The sequence below is a fragment of the Schistocerca serialis genome, chromosome 1, assembly GCF_023864345.2.
Source record: "Schistocerca serialis cubense isolate TAMUIC-IGC-003099 chromosome 1, iqSchSeri2.2, whole genome shotgun sequence".
In the NCBI taxonomy this organism is placed as follows: domain Eukaryota; kingdom Metazoa; phylum Arthropoda; class Insecta; order Orthoptera; family Acrididae; genus Schistocerca; species Schistocerca serialis.
This window is the reverse complement of record NC_064638.1, coordinates 809,966,025-809,986,270: the sequence shown is the minus strand read 5'-3', so window position 1 is coordinate 809,986,270 and position 20,246 is coordinate 809,966,025. Positions and strand designations below refer to the sequence as shown.

Genomic DNA, 20,246 nt, shown 5'->3' with positions numbered 1-20,246 from the left:
TAGTTAATAATAAAGGCTGTTAAAATTATACTGTTTTCCATTACTTTTGTTTAAACTATTTTAAAATTTTATGTATAACAAGTTCTTCAGAAAACCATTTAATTCTTGTATTAAATGCATGGGTATTCAAAACAAAATAACAGTAAAGACTTTAAAAATGTGGGCATTCTTTTCACTTTGAAATATCTACTGTAAGTGACTGGCAAGATTTTCACTAGATACAAATGATATGTACATGTAGATTTTTTGTTGGCAAGAACAATAAAATATAGGAACCACGAACAAGTAAATGGAAAAGAAAGCCAAGAGATACAACAAAACAAAGAGATATTTGAACAAACCGCTGAATTACCCTTTCACATGTTACCCTAACTTTAATGACAACAATATAAAGTCCACCCAAATGCTCTTCTACACATATCAGAAACAGAGTAACTATGGAAGGCACTTTGTTGGTCTAATGTTTCCAGAAAAGTAGAGAGACAGACAGAAAACAAATATGCCAGCATTCAAACTTGCAAAAAAATTCAATTTTTGTTTCTAGTGTCACTGTATTCACATAGTTAAGGCTTTTATCCATTATATTATCTAGCAGCAGCTATATATTGATGGCAACCTAAAGGAGCCACTAACAACAAACACACTTTCTTCCGACAGGGAGAGGGGTGCACGCTACACAAACATACATAGTTCATCTACAAATAGAAACAAAGGTACAGTTTGTCTATGCTAATCGCACATACTTTTTAACACGAATACAAATATCCTGCCTGGCAGTCTGTGTATTTATTAGCTATATGTTTCCTTGCATGCAATGTACCTGTCATGCTTGAATGACAAATAAGGAAACTGGTCTATACAAAATAAAATAAGATTTGTCATGGTTTTCATTGCAGTCTCTTGTTGTACATAGTATGCCTCTTTTGAACCATGTTTCCAGGAGCTAGGCACTTACTTTCTAGTCTTAAGACTATTTTTATTCCCACATAGCTGTCTACAGTTCTTGAAAGTGTTTCAATTCCTGAAAGTTTAACATTTGGTACATATTTCCAAAACCATCACTGAATCTACTGGGATCATATTTCCTGGGCTAATCAAATATTACAGCACAGTCTATCAATTCTGATCATGTAATATAATGACCATAAGAGTACAAGTAACACACATAATTCCTCCCTATGAGCACTACAAGTATTCTGTCCTACCAATGTTTAAACGTACTTTTCTTTCTTAACTACGTCATAAAGGGCTACTTCTTTTAATATTATTATGTGGAGATTACACATTTAGCAATGATGGTGATATAAATAAATTTAAAATGATAAAGGATATACATTACGATAATGCCTATGAAACACTAATATGAAATACACAATCCCAAAGTAATTTTTCTCTTTTGCATATGCATACAACTGGGGGAAAAAAATCATTAGCAGTAATATGATGATATAGTATGTGTTTATACTTTATAACACTGCTTCATATAACACAATTATCTTACACTAATTATTCAGAAAATATTCAGTTTCTTTACAATTTCTACACTGTAAATGAAGCAACATATGACTTCATTATTTTGTTGAGGTGCTAACTGTACCGAGCATGAACTATTTGCCTCATTCCGATGATGGAGAAAGAGTTTTTTAAAGTTTCACACATCTTCAGTTCTATTTTTAATATACAGAAATTAATTACCACTACAGCTGAACTGAAGTAAAGAAAATCAGACTAAAAAGAAAAGAAAAAAAAGGGTATAGGAAAATGCATGCTACCTCAACTCAACCTTACTCTAATTCACATTTGCAGCTGCACACACAATGGATTCACAGGTCCTTACAAACTTAATTTCCCATGACGAAGAACAATCTAATCCAGTTTTCATGTTTAACTCATTACATATCCTGAACAACGTCACACTGTAGCACACTCAAACCATCTTCATTTCATTTCATCTCATCTCATAAAAGTTGTGCAAATGTGTGTAAAGATATGCATTACTCTGGTGACACTGCAGAAAACAGTCAAGAACTTTCCTACATCTGTTAACTAATTTAAACCTGTTGATTACATAAATAAAACATACACGAGGACACTGCAGTTCCATAAAAATTAGTTCTTCACATTTAGATGTTTATCCAGAGTCATACAGAACAAAAACTTTCTAAGCTTCCCTATTTCAAGAAAAAATTAAGCAACATCTGATAATTCTGTACAACATTAGATGAATCACACAAAAGAACAAAGTGTCAATAATCTTATCACCTTACAGCCAATAATCTAATTAATTAAATCATGATTTACTTCATCACTCACTCAACAAACAAATTGGTATTTCCATGATGGTTATTTGTCATTCTGTAGTTACTTCAACTTCTCTTCCTACTTGCTTCATAGGTACATCAACAGATCGACTTTCACAGAGGCTCAATTGCAACCCGCAGGACTCAATGGTGTTGGTTGGAAAAGAAGCTTTCTTCTGATTACTGCTTGCCTTCTCACATATAATTTATGAAACATTGTTTTTTCTGTATATAATACTGCATAAACTGAGACTTCTTCACAAAAACAGGAAATGCCTCACACAAATGACACTAGTACGGTGTCATTTTATTGCATCACAATTTCTCATCATCATGGCAACAGTGTACTACTCATTCAAATTATTACTTTTGAAATATCTTCAAAATGAATCACTTTACACTGTAACCCACACATCACTATAAAACTGTAAACTCAACACTGCCAGTGACTGTATTTTCAGTGGATTGCCTTTCAGTTCGTACTCACAGCACACATACTGACAACTGCACCCGAGGGAGTCTTACATGCCTGCCTAAGAGGCAAGCATTTATACTCCTTGGTAGTATTAAATTGATGATCTCGTCATGACAAACTTTTTCAGCACATTAAGATACATAATGATTTTCAAAATCAATACTGTGTATGTGCCCAAAAACACTAACACATGGTAGACGATATGAATTTCATATCATCCCTTTACATTCGTTTGTTCAGAGCTAGTGTCGAGCCCGATGCTCTGCACGCAGTAGATCCAGCTCCAGCTGCAAGCGTTCCACATTGAGCCGGTGTAGTTCAGCATCTCTCTGCGCAGCTCGTGCTCGCTCTTCTGCAGCCCAAGTTTCAGCATCCTCAGCAGCACGTCTCTCTGCCTCTGCTGCAGCTGCACGTGCTGCTGCTTCACGCAGACGGTAAGCATGCAGCTCCTCTTCTTGCCTTTCTCGACGACGGAGACGAGCTAGTCGTGCTGCAGTCTCTGCTTTACTTCTGGCACCTTCTGTGTCACCTGCAACACAGACAAATCACAAACTGACAAACCACAAATTAAAATATATGAAAAGACAAACAGTACATATGACTATGAAGTGAGAAGTTAAATCTTAAACCACAAATTTACATGCAAGACACCAACGTGTCATTGATTCATAGGAGTATTATAATTATATTTTAAGAAAATAGGGATCCATTATTAACTGACAAACTTCATTACAGTTTCACATTGTTGATATAAAGAACAACCTAAGAAAATTATTCTTCTTGATTCAATATAAGAAACTGTTTACATTCACAGTCACCTGCTACTGGTAGGATCTCAATTAAGAAACAGCTTGTCCAACACTAATGTAGAGGTTAATATTGTTCAGACCACAAGAGCATTAACAATACCAACAAGGAAATGAATTAAGCACTTAAACAAAAAAGAAATCTCTACTGGAGACCAACCATAATGAAGAAGAGAATCAGCTATAAAGGTGTGTTTACACTGCGATTTGTATCGGCACATGTATGAGATACATGTATATGCGACTTTGCGACATGTATCGCGACTTGTATGAGTTGACAAGTATCAACCTCATACATGTATGAGCGTGCGTTTACACTGGTTGATATGTATCACTGAGAATTCCAAAGAAAATGATGAAAGGTATGATCCATTCAGTTAGGCAAAAAGGGAGACCTAGAAGAAGATGGATCGATGAGGTAATAATGGATATCAGCAATATGGGAGTCCGGGGGTGGAAAAGAGCAGCAAATAACCGAGAAGTGTGGAGGAAGATTGTTGAAGAAGCCAAGGCTCACCAAGGGCTGTAGAGCTACTGAAGAAGAAGATATGTATCACTGTGCGATAGCTTCCGACGACGATTTGGAAGTTTTCACATTTTTATGTGCTGATACACTTGCTCTTTTGGAAGATGATAAGAAGAAAAGGCGGAGGAAGCGTAGATGGTGGCAGAGAGAGTTTCTCGCGAATTAACGCTAGAGGATGGCGCATATTTTATAAATTATGTTAGGATGAGTATGGAGGATTTCCGCGGTTTGTTATCACTTTTGGCTCCTCTTGTGTCCAAAACCAACACAAACTTTCGGGAAGCGATTCCACCAGAGGATCAGTTGGCAGTAACAATCCGTTTTTTAGCCACTGGGGATTCCTCGTAAAACGAAGATTTCATGACAAAACATTTGCATTGTCGCGCGATAGCTAATGCCAACGTCTCACACACGATTGTCGGCATCCGTTGTCAATATTATCACACGAGGCTGCCGGAATAACAGCAAAACATTGATATACGTGCCAGATGCATGAAAAAATTATATAATGTATTACATACTCTGATATATATAAAACTTTTACCTTCACTTCTTGGGATAAAACTTGCACAATGGCCTCGCAAACACGAAGAATAATGTTGCATATGGCACTTTTTGATATTCTGTGCAGATACATTAACGTCGAAACGACAGTCGGCACCTTCAAAACTCAAACAGCCGCCAAAGAGCCTGGTACTACGCATACGCTAATCGTCGAAATAAGCGGCAGTCGACAAGGCGACAGGAAATGATAGTACTGCGCATGCGCGAGTTCTTGAAATGTCGCTCATACATGTCGCGTATATGGCCAAAAAGCGATATACAAAATGTATACGCGACATGTATGAGCTCGAGGGTCCGCATACAAGTTCCGTGAATTTTTGTATGAGGTGATGTATCGGGACATGTCAAATTGACATGTCGCTCATACATGTCGCGATACATGTATCCCAGTGTAAACGTACCTTAACACCTGACACAAAGCATTAGCAGGAGAACAAACCATCTCACATGAACAACAGAGTTGCAATAAAAGCACTGTGTGTATGTAACATGAACAAAACCAAAGTCTCATATAAATAATGTTGAAGGCCAAAGCTAGCAGCTGCTGACATCACATTTGAGATAAATTTAAAGTTCTATTTTAAAAGATAGAAACTGCTATAATACAGCACTATGATACTGCAGAGAACGTGCTTTCCCCCAAGTGTGCATATCTTTCTTACAATGCTATATAATAATCATTATTTGGAAATGATACATTTTACTTCAAAGTTTTACACTGATCAAGTACTATTTCTCAAGTGAAGACACAAATTACACATTAACTCCTTAATCAATATGAGGCTCAGTTGCTTGACTGGATAAACTGAAAAGCTAACAAAAGTGTTCCGAAGAGTATTGAGAAAGGGGATCAGAGCAAGAAAACACAAACCACGAAAGCTGATAGCCTGGTGCAAAACCTTTTTTTTTGAGAGAGTATATTTGATGAGTATAAACTACCCTCATACACAATATTATATTCTACCCTGGATTTCTATTGATGTGGTAGTTCTATGACATGTAGGGAAATAGCAGAAAGGTTGGGGAAGAAGGCCAGTGTTCACTCTGTCTGCTTGCCGGAGGGTCTCATCCGAGATGCGGAGGAGGAGGCCCTGCCGGCGGCGATAGAGAGCACTGGGTGCACCCGACTGCAAATTGTTGCTCATGTCGGCACAAATGACTCCTGCCGTCTGGGTTCAGAGGTCATCCTCAGTTCATACAGGAGGTTGGCGGAGTTGGTGAAGGCGGAAAGCCTTGCTCGCGGGGTGGAATCTGAGCTAACTATTTGTAGTGTCGTTCCCACAACTGATCGCGGTCCTCTGGTTTGGAGTCGAGTGGAAGGCTTAAACCAGAGGCTCTGACGATTCTGCTGAGATCTGGGGTACAAATTTCTTGACCTCCACTATCGGGTGGAGAAATGTAGGGTCCCCCTGAATAGATCAGGCGTACACTACACGCAGGTAGTGGCTACAAGGGTAGCGGAGTATGTGTGAAGTGCACATGTGGGTTTTTTAGGTTAAAGAATTCCCTCCCTAGGCCCAACAAGACGCCTCCTGAGATGCAACAAGGCAGCAGTAGGCAAAACGCAACAGGGAATGACAATATTAATGTGGTAATAGTAAACCGCAGGAGTGTCTGTAGAAAGTTCCCAGAACTGCTCTCATTAATAAACGTTCACAGTGCCCACATAGTACTAGGGACAGAAAGTTGGCTGAAACCAGATGTAAACAGTAATGAAATTCTTAACTCAGATTGGAATGTATACCGCAGAGACAGGCTAGAAAGTGAAAGGGGAGGGTTGTTTATAGCAATAAGAAGTGCAATAGTATCTAAGTAAATTGACAGAGATCAGAAATGCGAAGTTATTTGGGTGAAGGTCATGGTTAAAGCAGGATCAAACATGGTAATTGAATGCGTCTTTAGGCCCCCTGGCTCAGCAGCTGTTGTGGCAGAACACCTGAAGGAAAATTTGGAAAATATTTCGTGTAGATTTTGCGACCGTATTATAGTTTTGGGTGGAGATTTTAATTTACCGGATATAGACTGGGAAATTCAAACATTTATAACAGGTGGCAGGGACAAAGAATGCAGTGAAATTTTTTTTAAGTGCATTATCTGAAAACTGCCTTGAGCAGTTAAACAGAGAACTAGCTTGTGGCAATAACATATTAGACCTTCTGGTGACAAACAGACCCGAACTATTTGAAACAATAAACGCAGAACAGGGAATCAGCGATCATAAAGCGGTTATAGCATCGGTGATTTCAGGCTTAAATAGAAATATTAAAAAAGGTAGGAAGATTTTTCTGTTTAGCAAAAGTGACAAAAAGCAGATTTCAGAGTACTTGACAGCTCAACACAAAAGTTTTATCTCAAGTACAGATAGTGTTGAGGATCAGTGGACAAAGTTCAAAACCATAGTACAATATGCCTTAGATGATTATGTGCCAAGCAAGATTGTAAGAGATGGAAAAGAGTCACCGTGGCACAACAACCGAGTTAGAAAACTGCTACAGAAGCAAAGGCAACTTCACAGCAAACATAAACATAGCCAAAGCCTTGCAGACAAACAAAAATTACATGAAGCGAAATGTAGTGTGAGGAGGGCTATGCGAGAGGCATTCAATGAATTCGAAAGTTAAGTTCTTTGTACTAACTTGGCAGAAAATCCTAAGAAATTTTGGTCTTATGTCAAAGCGGTAGGTGGATCAAAACAAAATGTCCAGACACTCTGTGACCAAAATGGTACTGAAACAGTGGATGACAGACTAAAGGCCGAAATACTAAATGTCTTTTTCCAAAGCTGTTTCACAGAGGAAGACTGCATTGTAGTTCCTTCTCTAGATTGTCACATTGATGACAAAACGGTAGATATCAAAATAGATGACAGAGGGATAGAAAAACAATTAAAATCGCTCAAAAGAGAAAAGGCCGCTGGACCTGATGGTATACCAGTTCGATTTTACACAGAGTACGCGAAGGAACTTGCCCCCCTTCTTGCAGCGGTGTACCGTAGGTATCTAGAAGAGCGTAGCATTCCAAAAGATTGGAAAAGGGCATAGGTCATCCCCATTTTCAAGAAGGGACATCGAACAGATGTGCAGAACTATAGGTCTATACCCAGAATGAGATTTTCACTCTGCAGCGGAGTGTGTGCTGATATGAAACTTCCTGGCAGACTAAAACTGTGTGCCAGACCGAGACTCGAACTCGGGACCTTTGCCTTTCGCGGGCAAGTGGTCTACCAACTGAGCTACCCAAGTATGACTCACGCTCCATCCTCACAGCTTTACTTCTGCCAGTACTTCATCTCCTACCTTCCAAACTTAACAGAAGCTCTCTTGCGAACCTTGCAGAACTAGCACTCCTGAAAGAAAGGATATTGCAGAGACATGGTTTAGCCACAGCCTGGGGGATGTTTCCAGAATGAGATTTTCGGTCTGCGGCGGACTGTGCGCTGATATGAAACTTCCTGGCAGATTAAAACTGTGTGCCGGACCGAGACTCAAACTCGGGACCTTTGCCTTTCGCGGGCAAGTGCTCTACCAACTGAGCTACCCAAGCACGACTCTCACCCCGTCCTCACAGCTTTACCTCGAGGTACTGGCAGAAGTAAAGCTGTGAGGACGGGGCGTGAGTCCTGCTTGGGTAGCTCAGTTGGTAGAGCACTTGCCTGCGAAAGGCAAAGGTCCCAAGTTCAAGTCTCGGTCCGGCACACAGTTTTAATCTGCCAGGAAGTTTTATAGATCTATATCTCTAACGTCGATCAGTTGTAGAGTTTTGGAACATGTATTATGTTTGAGAATAATGACTTTTCTGGAGACAAGAAATCTACTCTGTAGGAATCAGCATGGGTTTCAAAAAAGACGATCGTGTGAAACCCAGCTCACGCTATTCACCCACGAGACTCAGGGCCATAGACACTGGTTCACAGGTAGACGCCGTGTTTCTTGACATCCGCAAGGTGTTTGATACAGTTCCCCACAGTCATTTAATGAACAAAGTAAGAGCATATAGACTATCAGAACAATCATGTGATTGGACTGAAGAGTTCCTAGGTAACAGAACGCAACATGTCATTCTCAATGGAGAGAAGTCTTCCAAAGTAAGAGGGATTTCTGGTGTGCCGCAGGGGAGTGTCGTAGGACCGTTGCTATTCACAATATATATAAATGACCTTGTGGATAACATCGGAAGTACACTGAGGCTTTTTGCAGATGATGCTGTAGTATACCGACAGGTTGTAACAATGGAAAATTGTACTGAAATGCAGGAGAACCTGCAACGAATTGACGCATGGTGAAGGGAATGGAAATTTAATCTCAATGTAGACAAGTGTAATGTGCTGCGAATACATAGAAAGAAAGATCCTTTATCATTTAGCTACAAAACAGCAGGTCAGCGACTGGAAGCAGTTAATTCCATAACTTACCTGGGAGTAGGCATTAGGAGTGATTTAAAATGGAATGACCATATAAAATTAATCGTCAGTAAAGCAGATGCCAGACTGAGATTCATTGGAAGAATCCTAAGGAAATGCAGCCCAAAAACAAAGGAAGTAGGTTACAGTACACTTGTTCGCCCACTGCTTGAATACTGCTCACCGGTGTGGGATCTGTGCCGGATGGTGTTGATAGAAGAGATAGAGGAGATCCAATGGAGAGCAGCACGCTTCGTTAAAGGTTCATTTAGTAACTGCGAAAGCCTTACAGAGATGCTCTGCAAGAGAGATGCTCAGTAGCTCGGTCCGGGCTTTTGTTGAAGTTTCGAGAACATACCTTCACCAAGGAGTCAAGCAGTATATTGCTCCCTCCTACATACATCTCACAAAGAGACCATGGCGATAAAATCAGAGAGATTAGAGCCCACGCAGAGGCATACTGACAATCTTTCTTTCCACGAACAATACGAGACTGGAATAGAAGTGAGAACCATTAGAGTCAAGGTACCCTCTGCCACACACCATCAGGTGGCTTGCAGAGTACGGATGTAGGTGTAGGTGTAGATATATGAAGTTACCCAGTTTTCAGATCTTTAGCATAAATGCACAAAAAATATGTGGACAGATAATATAGGCTTCAAAAACTATGTGAAAAAGAAAAAAAGTCACTAAATGATAAAATCATATCTGCATCCACATTACATAATGTGTGATGAAAAAGTTACATGAATTTTTTAAATTCACAGGCTTTACAGATACGATTTTAAATTTTTTTATCTTGTTTATACACATGCTGCTGATGTATGTTTGCATTTTCAGCTGTTCTGAGCACTTAGTTTATTGTTGAAAGTCGAAAAGGTTACACACATTATCGAGTGCTTGGCAAATTTTTACTTTCAAAAAAGATGGATCACAGAATTTGCATTCAATTTTTGAATAAAGTGCAGCACTGCATTCAAAATGTTTACAGTGACTTTTGAAATGTCTACTGCAAGTAAGACAAGAGTTTGTGAGAGGTATAAATGTTTCAAAGATGGCCAAGAAGATGTCAAAGACGACAACTGCCTGGTACAAAACCTTTTTTGTGGGAAAATTACTAACAATCTGTAATGATAATGTGAAATAAGTAAAGAAAATGGTCCTGGAAAATCAGGAAATCACCTTCAGAGACATTTATGATGATTTTGGCATGTCCTATGGCTCATGACAAGCAATTTTTTCATTGTGTTTTGGACATAATATGTGTAGCCACACAGTCTGTTGCGAAATTGTCGAATTTTGACCAAAAATAACGTCACGTAGACATTGCTCAGGAGTTTCTGAATGAAGCTCACAATCATCCACAACTTCTAAAGAAGGTTATAACAGGTGACAAAACATGAGTATATGGGTACGACATTGAAATCAAGGCCCAGTGATCCCAATGGAAACTGCCTGAAGAGTTGGGTTGAGCTGTTTGGGGGAGGAAACCAAACAGCGAGTTTATCGGACTCATCGGATTGGGGAAGGAGGGGGAAAGAAATCAACCATGCCCTTTCAAAGGAACCATCCCAGCATTTGCCTGGAGCAATTTAGGGAAATCACAGAAAACCTAAATCAGGATGGCCAGATGCGGGATTGAACTGTTGTACTCTCGAATCAATACTGGGGAGGGGGGGGGGGGGGGGGGGGGCAATTCTGCTCACATGAGAAAGTTCTTCTCACTCTTTTCTTCAATTACAATGGGATTGTACATCATGAATTCCTGCTTTATGGTCAATAACGAATACTACTGGAAAGTCATGCGCCATTTGCGTGAAGCAATCTGAAGAAAACAACCAGAATTGTGGCAAAAACACTCATGGAAATTGCAACACGATAATGCTCCCACATACATCTTAATGCTTCTTTGTGATTTGTCTTGCGAGCTCAGCCACCGTATTCACTGGACATGGGCCCCTACCACTTTTCTATTGCTGAGGCTGAAGAGAACCATGAAAGGATGTTGTTTTGCCACCATTGACGAGATAAAAGCAGAATCGCTGAAGGCACTGAACACTATGACAAAAAACGAGTTTCCAAGAATGGAGAAAATGATGGCCCAAGTGTATTATATGTGAGGGGGATTACTGTGAAGAGGACAAAGTTGATAGTGACGCATAAATAGTCTTCAACAAAAACAAAAATTCCCATTAATTTTTGATCACACATCGTATTCTGCAAGCCACTGTGAAATACATGGCAGAGTACTCAGCATTTTACCACATGTTAGGGCTGAAGCATGGAAAGAATGACTTTCTTCATGCCTCTCTATGCATTGTAATTAGTCTTATCTTCCATTCTGGGTCTCTACAAGAGTAGAAGAATAAATGCAGATGCTTCACTTTTCTTGAATCTTTCTAAGCAGGTTTTCGCAAAAATACTGGCATCTATCTTTGAGCATCTGCCAGTTCAAGTTTTTCAGCACAATGGGGCACACACGTGATTAATTAGCAGCTTCCTTCACACGCTGATGGCATTTTCCCAGTATACTGCCAATGTATTGAAGTCTGCCACCTGCCTTATCTATTAATAATCCTATGTTATCATCCCATTTTATATCCCTACAAATTGTTACATGTAAGTATTTGTACCCTCTGACTGATTCCAATTGCGACTTGCTGATATTAAGTCATATGATGTTACTTTTCTGTGTTCTGTGAAATGCACAATTTTACGTTCCTGTACATTTAAAGCAAATTGCCAATCATTGCACCACTTTTACATCTTATCAAGATCTAGCTGGTTATTTGTGCAGCTTTTTTTTAAAACAACACTTCATTATAGGTAATGGCATCATCTGAAGAAAGTCTGTGGCTATTGCCAGATCACTGAGCACACACACCTAGGACACACTACAAATTACTTCTACTCCTGTTAATGCCTCTCCACCCAAGATAATATGCTGCATCCTCACTACAAAGAAATCATCAAGCAAACTTTGTCTGATACCATGTGTGATTGTAATTTCATTACTAAATGCTGGTGTGATACTAACAAGGGGACCATCAGACTGTTAATCACAGATTTTGATGAGTTTTAGGTATGCTGTAGAAGGACCTGTCCTTAATAGATGATTAGTGGCTTTTCATGTGATGGCACCTAGTTTCCAAGAAAATGGATCTCAAAATTTTATGAGGTAGCTCTTATACCCCTAATGTTTATCAAATTTTGACCAAACAAGCATAGCACAGTGGTTAAGGTTCACAGATACTAAGCTGGTGGTATCGGTTCAAACCTTGTTTGTGCATGGGTCCCCCCCCCCCCCCCCCCCCCCCCTTTCCTCATTGTACAGAATATCATTAAATAGTATATGTTATGCAAAACTATTCAAAAGTACTCATGTTGCCACAATAAACCCATTAATAAATCAATTGTTACAGCAATGTTTATTGAAATGTGTATTCTGTTTGTTACAGAATAGATTACGGAATTGTCTAACTCGCTTGCATTCATTTGCTGTGTTAGAACAGAATTCTGGATGATATCTGTTGCAGAAGCAAATTCGTAAAGCACCAAGTACATTTTGTGGAAGCTACAGATTTTTCAGAATCTATAATGGATAACACAGTTCAATTAGATTCAAAAAGATTGTTCTTTTGTTGATCATCTTCCATGTAACCACACATACGAGATCATTCCTCGGAAAGCACATGCACTAAATTAATACAGAATTAAAGAATGTATTTTTATGGAAGCAAACATCATGCGATGGGCTAATTTGTACTGCCAACATGGCAGCCCTAACGGTTAGTCATTGTGTTATGCTTGCTTCACACAAATGTAACTAATGTTATGGGTATAGGTGTTCTATAAAACTTCAACACTGATTTTCTCGGGAACTAGGAGCCATTACAGGAGGAGCCGCAAGCCATATACTCCAGACAGGTCTCTCTGAAACATACTGCAGACTCACCGAAGTCTGTGATTAACAGGTCTGATGGTCTCTTTGTAAGCCAACCACTTTCTGCAAGTCGAGAAATACGTAGGATGTACAAAAACAAGGAAATACCAAAAAATAATATACTGCCATGCCTAACTTGGTATTGGAAAACTGCTGGCATTCAAAACAGCTTTCAGTCATCTCAGAATGGATAAATACAGGTTCTTTACAGTTTTCAGGGTAATCTTGTACCATTCTTGATGCACAATAGTGGCCAAGTTCAGTTAATGATGTCGGAGGTGGATAGTGATCACACTCCCTTCTCTCCAGAGAAGACCAGTCTTGGTCAATGAGAGCTGTGTGAACAGGGGTCCCGTCATCTTGGAACACAGTATTACCACTGGGAAACAAATATTGTACCATGGGATGGATCTGATCAGCCAAAATGGACATGCAGTCCTTCGCAGAAATGTGACCTTGCAGAGCACCTGTGAGGGGGGAGGGGGAGGGAGTGGAGGGGGGGGGGGGGGCTTGGAATATCATGATATGGCTGCTGAAACCCTGATATGTTTCACTTCTGGGATATAAACTCGAACGGACATTTGAAATAGTGTGCAACAAGACTCAGCTGACCAAATGTCATTCTTCCTTTACTTCATAGCTCAGGTTTTATGGTTTCAACATCACGTTTTCCTGTTATGAGCATTTGCATGTCTGATAAGTGGTTTTGAAATTCTTGCTCATCCTGCAATTGCCTGTTTATTGGGCTTCCTTCATGCTGTTTTGGAGCTAACACGGTTTGCAAGCATGGCATTTAGTTCTACAGGGATTTTTGCAGCTGTCGTACCCTTTTTCTTTCATCACAATCCTCTTCAATGACCTTCTATCATGATCATTCAACAAACGTGTTCATTCACATTGTGTCTTGGCAGAGGATGTTTTTCTTCTTTTGCTGTATGCAGTATAAACCTTCAATATGTTGCCTCTTGAAACATCAAATACTCCAGGTATCTTGGTTACTGAAGCACCCCACCATACGAGCAGCAATAATTATAATTTTCTCGCATTAAAATTCACTTAGCTTCAATTAGTGCACTCACAACTACACAGAAGACTGTTTGGACCACAACTGAAACTTGTAGCATATTGAGGACATTGCACAGGTACCGTTCATGGTCAAATACAACAGTGCAACCTGCAGGCTTGGCTAGCATCTGCATTTATATTCAAGCAAGCGTTTCTTGTGGTGTTTCCACATTTTTGGCCAACCCTGTACTTCATCTGATTGCCTTGGCCCATGGCTTCTAGAATGTCACATGGGAAAAGTGCAAGTTGGGTTCCATGTAATTATGTTTTCATATTCCATGCTGCCTGTCAATGAGGAGGTAATTCAGTTCAAAATAAATAATTTTTGAGCTCAGAGTATGTTCTGCCAATGGATGTCAATGAGATGCTAATTATGTAGATCACTTCTGTCATCCTTCTTGTAGACAGGTGTTACTTACGCGTGCTTCCAATTACTGAGGATAATTATTTGTTCAAGGAGTCTATAGTTAAAATGGGAGCTAACTCATCTGCAAGTTCTGTATAGAATCTGACAGAGATTTACTGTCACTGCAGAGGTGTAAGAATTAAATTAGGCCAACACAATGGGAATTTCCTTAGTACAGGAAGATTTGAAAATCGAGTTCAGCTGTTACTCTGTTATCCCCAGTTTCAGTCCCTGTGTCATCCATGTGTAATTGAAAACTAATATAAGAATTTCTTGGGGTTTCTCAGAGATCTTTCAATAAGATCCTGCTATTTACTGACTGAATGCTTCACTCATTGCCATCTTGTCAGCAAAACACATTTCATTCAACATCTTTTTTATATATAGCCCTACGCTTTGTTTTACACCTATTACACAGGAGCCACTGTTTCTTTTGGTATATCTCTTTGGTGATTATATACCATGGTGATCACTGAACTGTATGTTTGGAGAGTTTCAAATTCATCCAGTAGCAACCACCAACCCAAGAGAAGTAGTAAATGTAAGAGTACAGAGAGGCACCAGTTTCAATTTCGACCATTATCTAAAAAGCAATGAAACCTATTTCTAATAACATTAACTAGAAGCCTTTCAAGATACGGAAGTAGAAGTCAGAACAACTGAACATCACGAAAGCATTAATACGTAAATATCAGAAGTAACTGAACACACTGGTCTTTCACGAATGGGACAAAAAGGTCAAAAAAATCTGAGAAGCAGCAAAATGAACCAGGTTTCAAGTTAAAAAGAAGACATACTTGATGGAATGATGAATGTAGATATGCTCGCTGAGTGAGGCCATGTTTCTAAATTTTCATAATTATTTTAACTGGGAAGTATATGTCCCCGAACATAAATGGTTTGTTAAACTTATTCCTCCTTGAGTCCAATGGGACATAAACATCCCACTTAATTTTTTTTACTAGGAATTAGGATCTGTACAAAGAAGGATGTACATTATTATGTCAAACAATTTTATTTATTCACTGCTTAACATTTTTATGAATTTTTCAAAACATGGCTGAATACCCAGTGGTACTTTGCAGTACCTACATATGAAATTTATCCTTATCTCTTGCTTCTGTGTGCTGCACTGTCTGCATTGCCTCCTTTGGCTCCTTGCTGGAAAATGTTTGCAACTGCATACAAGTGCACATCATCATCAGTACAAATGGGTGTATATCTGCAGTAGAATGGTGAGATAATGAGCCAGTTACAGTTTTGTCAACTGTTCACCACCTGAGAGATATAACATTCATCACAAAAAAGGAGAGCTACATCCTGCCCTGTAGCCATAGCAGATTACACAGCTGTAAGGGGAGCTGTAGACCAGTTCGACCAGTAGAGGGAAAGATATGATATGGACAGTAGGTCATTCAAATGGTGGCTGGAACTGTAATAACAGAGGAAAATGTGAACAACTTTCTTTTCACCTTGCTCTTGTAAGGCAGCTTTCGACAGGGAGAAATATAAAGAGAAGGGGTAGGTAAGCATCATCATAAAAAGCAGGAGTTTGTGGAGTTTCCAGTTTCATATCAAGAGAAATAAAAATAAGATTACAATGTAAAAATAAGATAACAATGTAAAATTTAGATAAATATACAAATAAATGGCATAAATAGAAATTCTCTACAAACAGGCCATAAGGCAAAAACTATTTAACAAATTTAAAAGTGTTTCATCAATAATAAATATATGCACAAATTTGTAAGTTTCTAGTAAACTGTGTAAAAAGGACAATAAATACCTTTACTGAGTCTATATAACGCAGCATGAAAAAAATTACATAAAACCACCAAAACACAAGGCAGAAAATGTGCAACAAAACAATGAAGTGATATCTCACACATTAGGTGCCAAAATAATGAGCCTGTTGGCTCCAGACAGCTGATACATTCAACACTAGGTTACAGTGCCACACATATGTGGGATTTTCATCTCCCTGTGAACTTAGGGAGATAAATTTGTACATGGGACACATATTTCCTGCTGGTCATGAAAGGGTTGTAGACTAGAGTTGTAGACTAGATATTGACTAGCCAAGTGAACAGGAACAGGAAGAAACAAGCCAATGGGTAAAAGAAGAAAATCATGATTCGGACAATGGGGATCAGTAAAGAAGATATATGACACAAAGAGAGCTTCAGAATAGGAGTTGTAGATATATCTGGTGAGAAACCAAGAAAAATACAAAGAGTATTCATGGAAGGATGGCAAGCAAGAGTCAGTCAGAGAATGGGGGCATACTAGTGAAAGAGAAAAGAACTTAAAAAGTAAAGGCAATTTTGTTATCACTGTCCATACATAATAGAGCAAGATAGGATTGTGTTACCTGTCCTTATGCCATTCCTGATGCCAATATTTTTCCCTTTCCTGATCTCTTTTCATTAGTAGTGCTTATACAGCAGTTACATAAAATAATTAAATTCTGGTCATCATCTTTTTGTGTGTACCCCAACTATGTTATCAGCTTTGATGCACTAAAGTTTTGGCAAACTTATGTTGTTTAACTTTGCAGCCGGATGCTCTTTTTGACATTGCAGTTGCCAGCTATCTAAGGGAGGACAGTCCAGTCTGCAAATCATGTGAACTTTGTTCTGTGTGTTGTATTTCTGAAATAAACTCATTACTGTAGTCACAGGTGTTCTTTCTTTTTGTCCCATTCATTTTGAATCACATTATGTCTGCTTGTGTCTGTATATGTGTGGATGGATATGTGTGTGTGTGCGCGAGTGTATACCCGTCCTTTTTTCCCCCTAAGGTAAGTCTTTCGGCTCCCGGGATTGGAATGACTCCTTACCCTATAGAGGGAAACATTCCACGTGGGAAAAATATATCTAAAAACAAAGATGATGTGGCTTACCAAACGAAAGCACTGGCACGTCGATAGACACACAAACATACACACAAAATTCTAGCTTTCGCAACCAACGGTTGCTTCGTTAGGAAAGAGGGAAGGAGAGGGAAAGACGAAAGGATGTGGGTTTTAAGGGAGAGGGTAAGGAGTCATTCCAATCCCGGGAGCGGAAAGACTTACCTTAGGGGGAAAAAAGGATGGGTATACACTCGCGCGCACACACACACACATATCCATCCACACATATACAGACACAAGCAGACATATTCAAAGGCCAAGCAGCCTTTGAATATGTCTGCTTGTGTCTGTATATGTGTGGATGGATATGTGTGTGTGTGTGCGCGAGTGTATACCCATCCTTTTTTCCCCCTAAGGTAAGTCTTTCCGCTCCCGGGATTGGAATGACTCCTTACCCTCTCCCTTAAAACCCACATCCTTTCGTCTTTCCCTCTCCTTCCCTCTTTCCTAACGAAGCAACCGTTGGTTGCGAAAGCTAGAATTTTGTGTGTATGTTTGTGTGTCTATCGACGTGCCAGCGCTTTTGTTTGGTAAGTCACATCATCTTTGTTTTTTTATATATATATATATATATATATATATATTACCAGATACTCCTGATGTAATTACAAATAGGACCTCTCCTGCTTCAGCTATCTGTATTATGTAAATATTTATTACTTAAAACTTGAAAAAGTTGCATTTTTATGAGTTTTTAAGAATTATTCATTTGAAACCCCCATCCAAAACCTATGAGAATTATACAAAATATTGTTTGCTTAAGATGTTAGTAGTTAGTGCAAACATGGTGGTAATATTTTTCTGTGTAAAGTGTTACAAATTTTTCAACATTTTCATATTTCACATTACTGAATTTCTAGTATAAAATATGCATGTGGGCAACACTGTTTCCAGTGCTCTTCTGTTTATAACAAATGAGTGAGAACTTGCAAATAAACCATTCTGCATTGAGTTTAGTGTTTGGTTTGAACTTTTTGTTAGATACTATGTCAGTGAGGAAATACAGTAGTGAAAGAGTGAGCTGTGTGGACTATGAAAACAAGACCCAAGAAGGTGGTGTTTCAGAAAAGTGAAAAACATTCACAGTTGTTGGAAACATATCAGAGGAATTGCAGACATATCTTGGTCCTCAAGTATGGTATTAGCATCATATCCATTGTCCACGAATTGCTACACACACTACAAGAAGAAATTTAGTGACAACCCACTTGAACAATCACTATCACCCAAATGTGAAACTGAGAAGACAGTTCAGATGTTTATATTCCTGGGTGTTTAGTAGTTGATGCATTTAATGTTAGCATTTCTGCTGTAGCCCCTACTATATCCCCTCTTAAATGTCCAGGAAAGGTATAAAGCACAAGAAGAAAACAGTATGTAAAAAGGAAAGTGGAAGAAATTGAAACAAGTTTCATACAAGCAACATCTTCAAAACTTTGTGAAGTGTATAATGTACATGCACTTGGTGCAGAACCTGGAGCTAGTCATATGTGCATGAAATGTGATGTGCAGTTTCTAAACCTAAATACTGCCATCTCAGCAGCCACATGCTTTGAGGAGGTATAGTTACTGATATTGATACCAGGTAGCTGCTCTAAGCGGCAGATACAGATATAGATACCCACTTCCTCACATTTTTTGATTTCAAAAGCTCATACAATAAAGAATGAGGAAGGTATTTGGGCATGCCCAGATTCTTACTGTGGACATCCGTTGCAAGATATACACTTACTGTTGCTTTGGAATATTACCTACACGATGACAAGGATTGCAGCAGGCAAACCCCTAACCAGGTTGGTGTTATCTCTGTTAATGAAAATGGTGAAAAAGTTAAAAAGGTAAAAAAATATATGACATAATCAATAAGAGAAGCATATCTCCTAATGAAAAAGGAGAGCCCAAATTTAAAAATTGGTCTCACAAAATTCTACTGCTTACAACCAAAATGGGTAAAATGCCTTGCACTAATTTGAAATTTGTTTGTTTCGCCGTAAGCAGTGTCACAGAAAAGAAGTACACAGTGATAGACCTGATGCTTTTGTATGTACGTCAAGAGCCTCAAGATAAATGTCATTTGCAGGAGTATGCAATGTGTCCTGGTGCTGAAGTGATGACTGTTGAGGCATTACACCTTTAGGATAGTGACAGTGATCAAGCCTTTGCATTGTGGGAGGGAGGATAATTGGTGAAGAAGACAGTAGAGCCAGAGAAATTTGTTACAGAGGTTAGGCATTGGATCATGAAAGGAATAGCTTACCTCATATCTGAGGATTCAAAGACAGGCCATAGCAGAAGTAAAATAAGCCGCATCCCAGAATACTGACACATTAGTTCTGCGTTTTGACTTTCCTGAGACAGGGTCTGTTGCTTTGCAGAACAAAATTCAAAGTTACATTGGCACACAAAACAGGTGTCTATATTCTCATGTGTTGTTCACTTCCTTGGAACATCACACTGTTCTGCTATAGTCAGTGATGATGTCATTTATGACAGTGCACGCGCATGCTACACTGTCAGCATGATAATTGATGACATAGTATCTAGTAGCCCTAAACATGATTATTTGACTGATGGTGCGGCATCTCATCTTAAAAACTGCTTTCAGTTTTATGAGCTTGCTCAACACTCTAGTACAGGAATTAAGACAAAAAATGCACATTTTCAGCAACAGGTAATGGAAAAAGTGCATGTGATGAGGTAGGATGTCTCTGTAAACATCTTGGAACAAGATTTAAGCTCCAGCATCAAACTGTTGATGCTGTAAGAGATGCTACTGGATTTGTACACATCATATCAACATTTGTAACAAACATGAAGCTCTTAATTCTAAATGAAAGTACATTAAGGG

At 39.0% G+C, this 20,246-nt stretch overlaps 1 protein-coding gene across 2 annotated transcripts in view; it reads right to left on the bottom strand.

Annotated features, from left to right (window-relative positions):
* Positions 1-1,830: 1,830 nt before the first annotated feature.
* The window catches only part of LOC126458251 (afadin-like), a 111,153-nt gene continuing 92,737 nt past the window's right edge, over positions 1,831-20,246 (bottom strand). For both annotated transcript variants that reach the window (XM_050095168.1, XM_050095177.1), the window contains one exon: positions 1,831-3,304. In XM_050095168.1, coding sequence (XP_049951125.1) covers positions 3,018-3,304 — 287 coding nt within the window. In that variant the 3' untranslated portion in view covers positions 1,831-3,017. The remainder of the gene's footprint in view (positions 3,305-20,246) is intronic.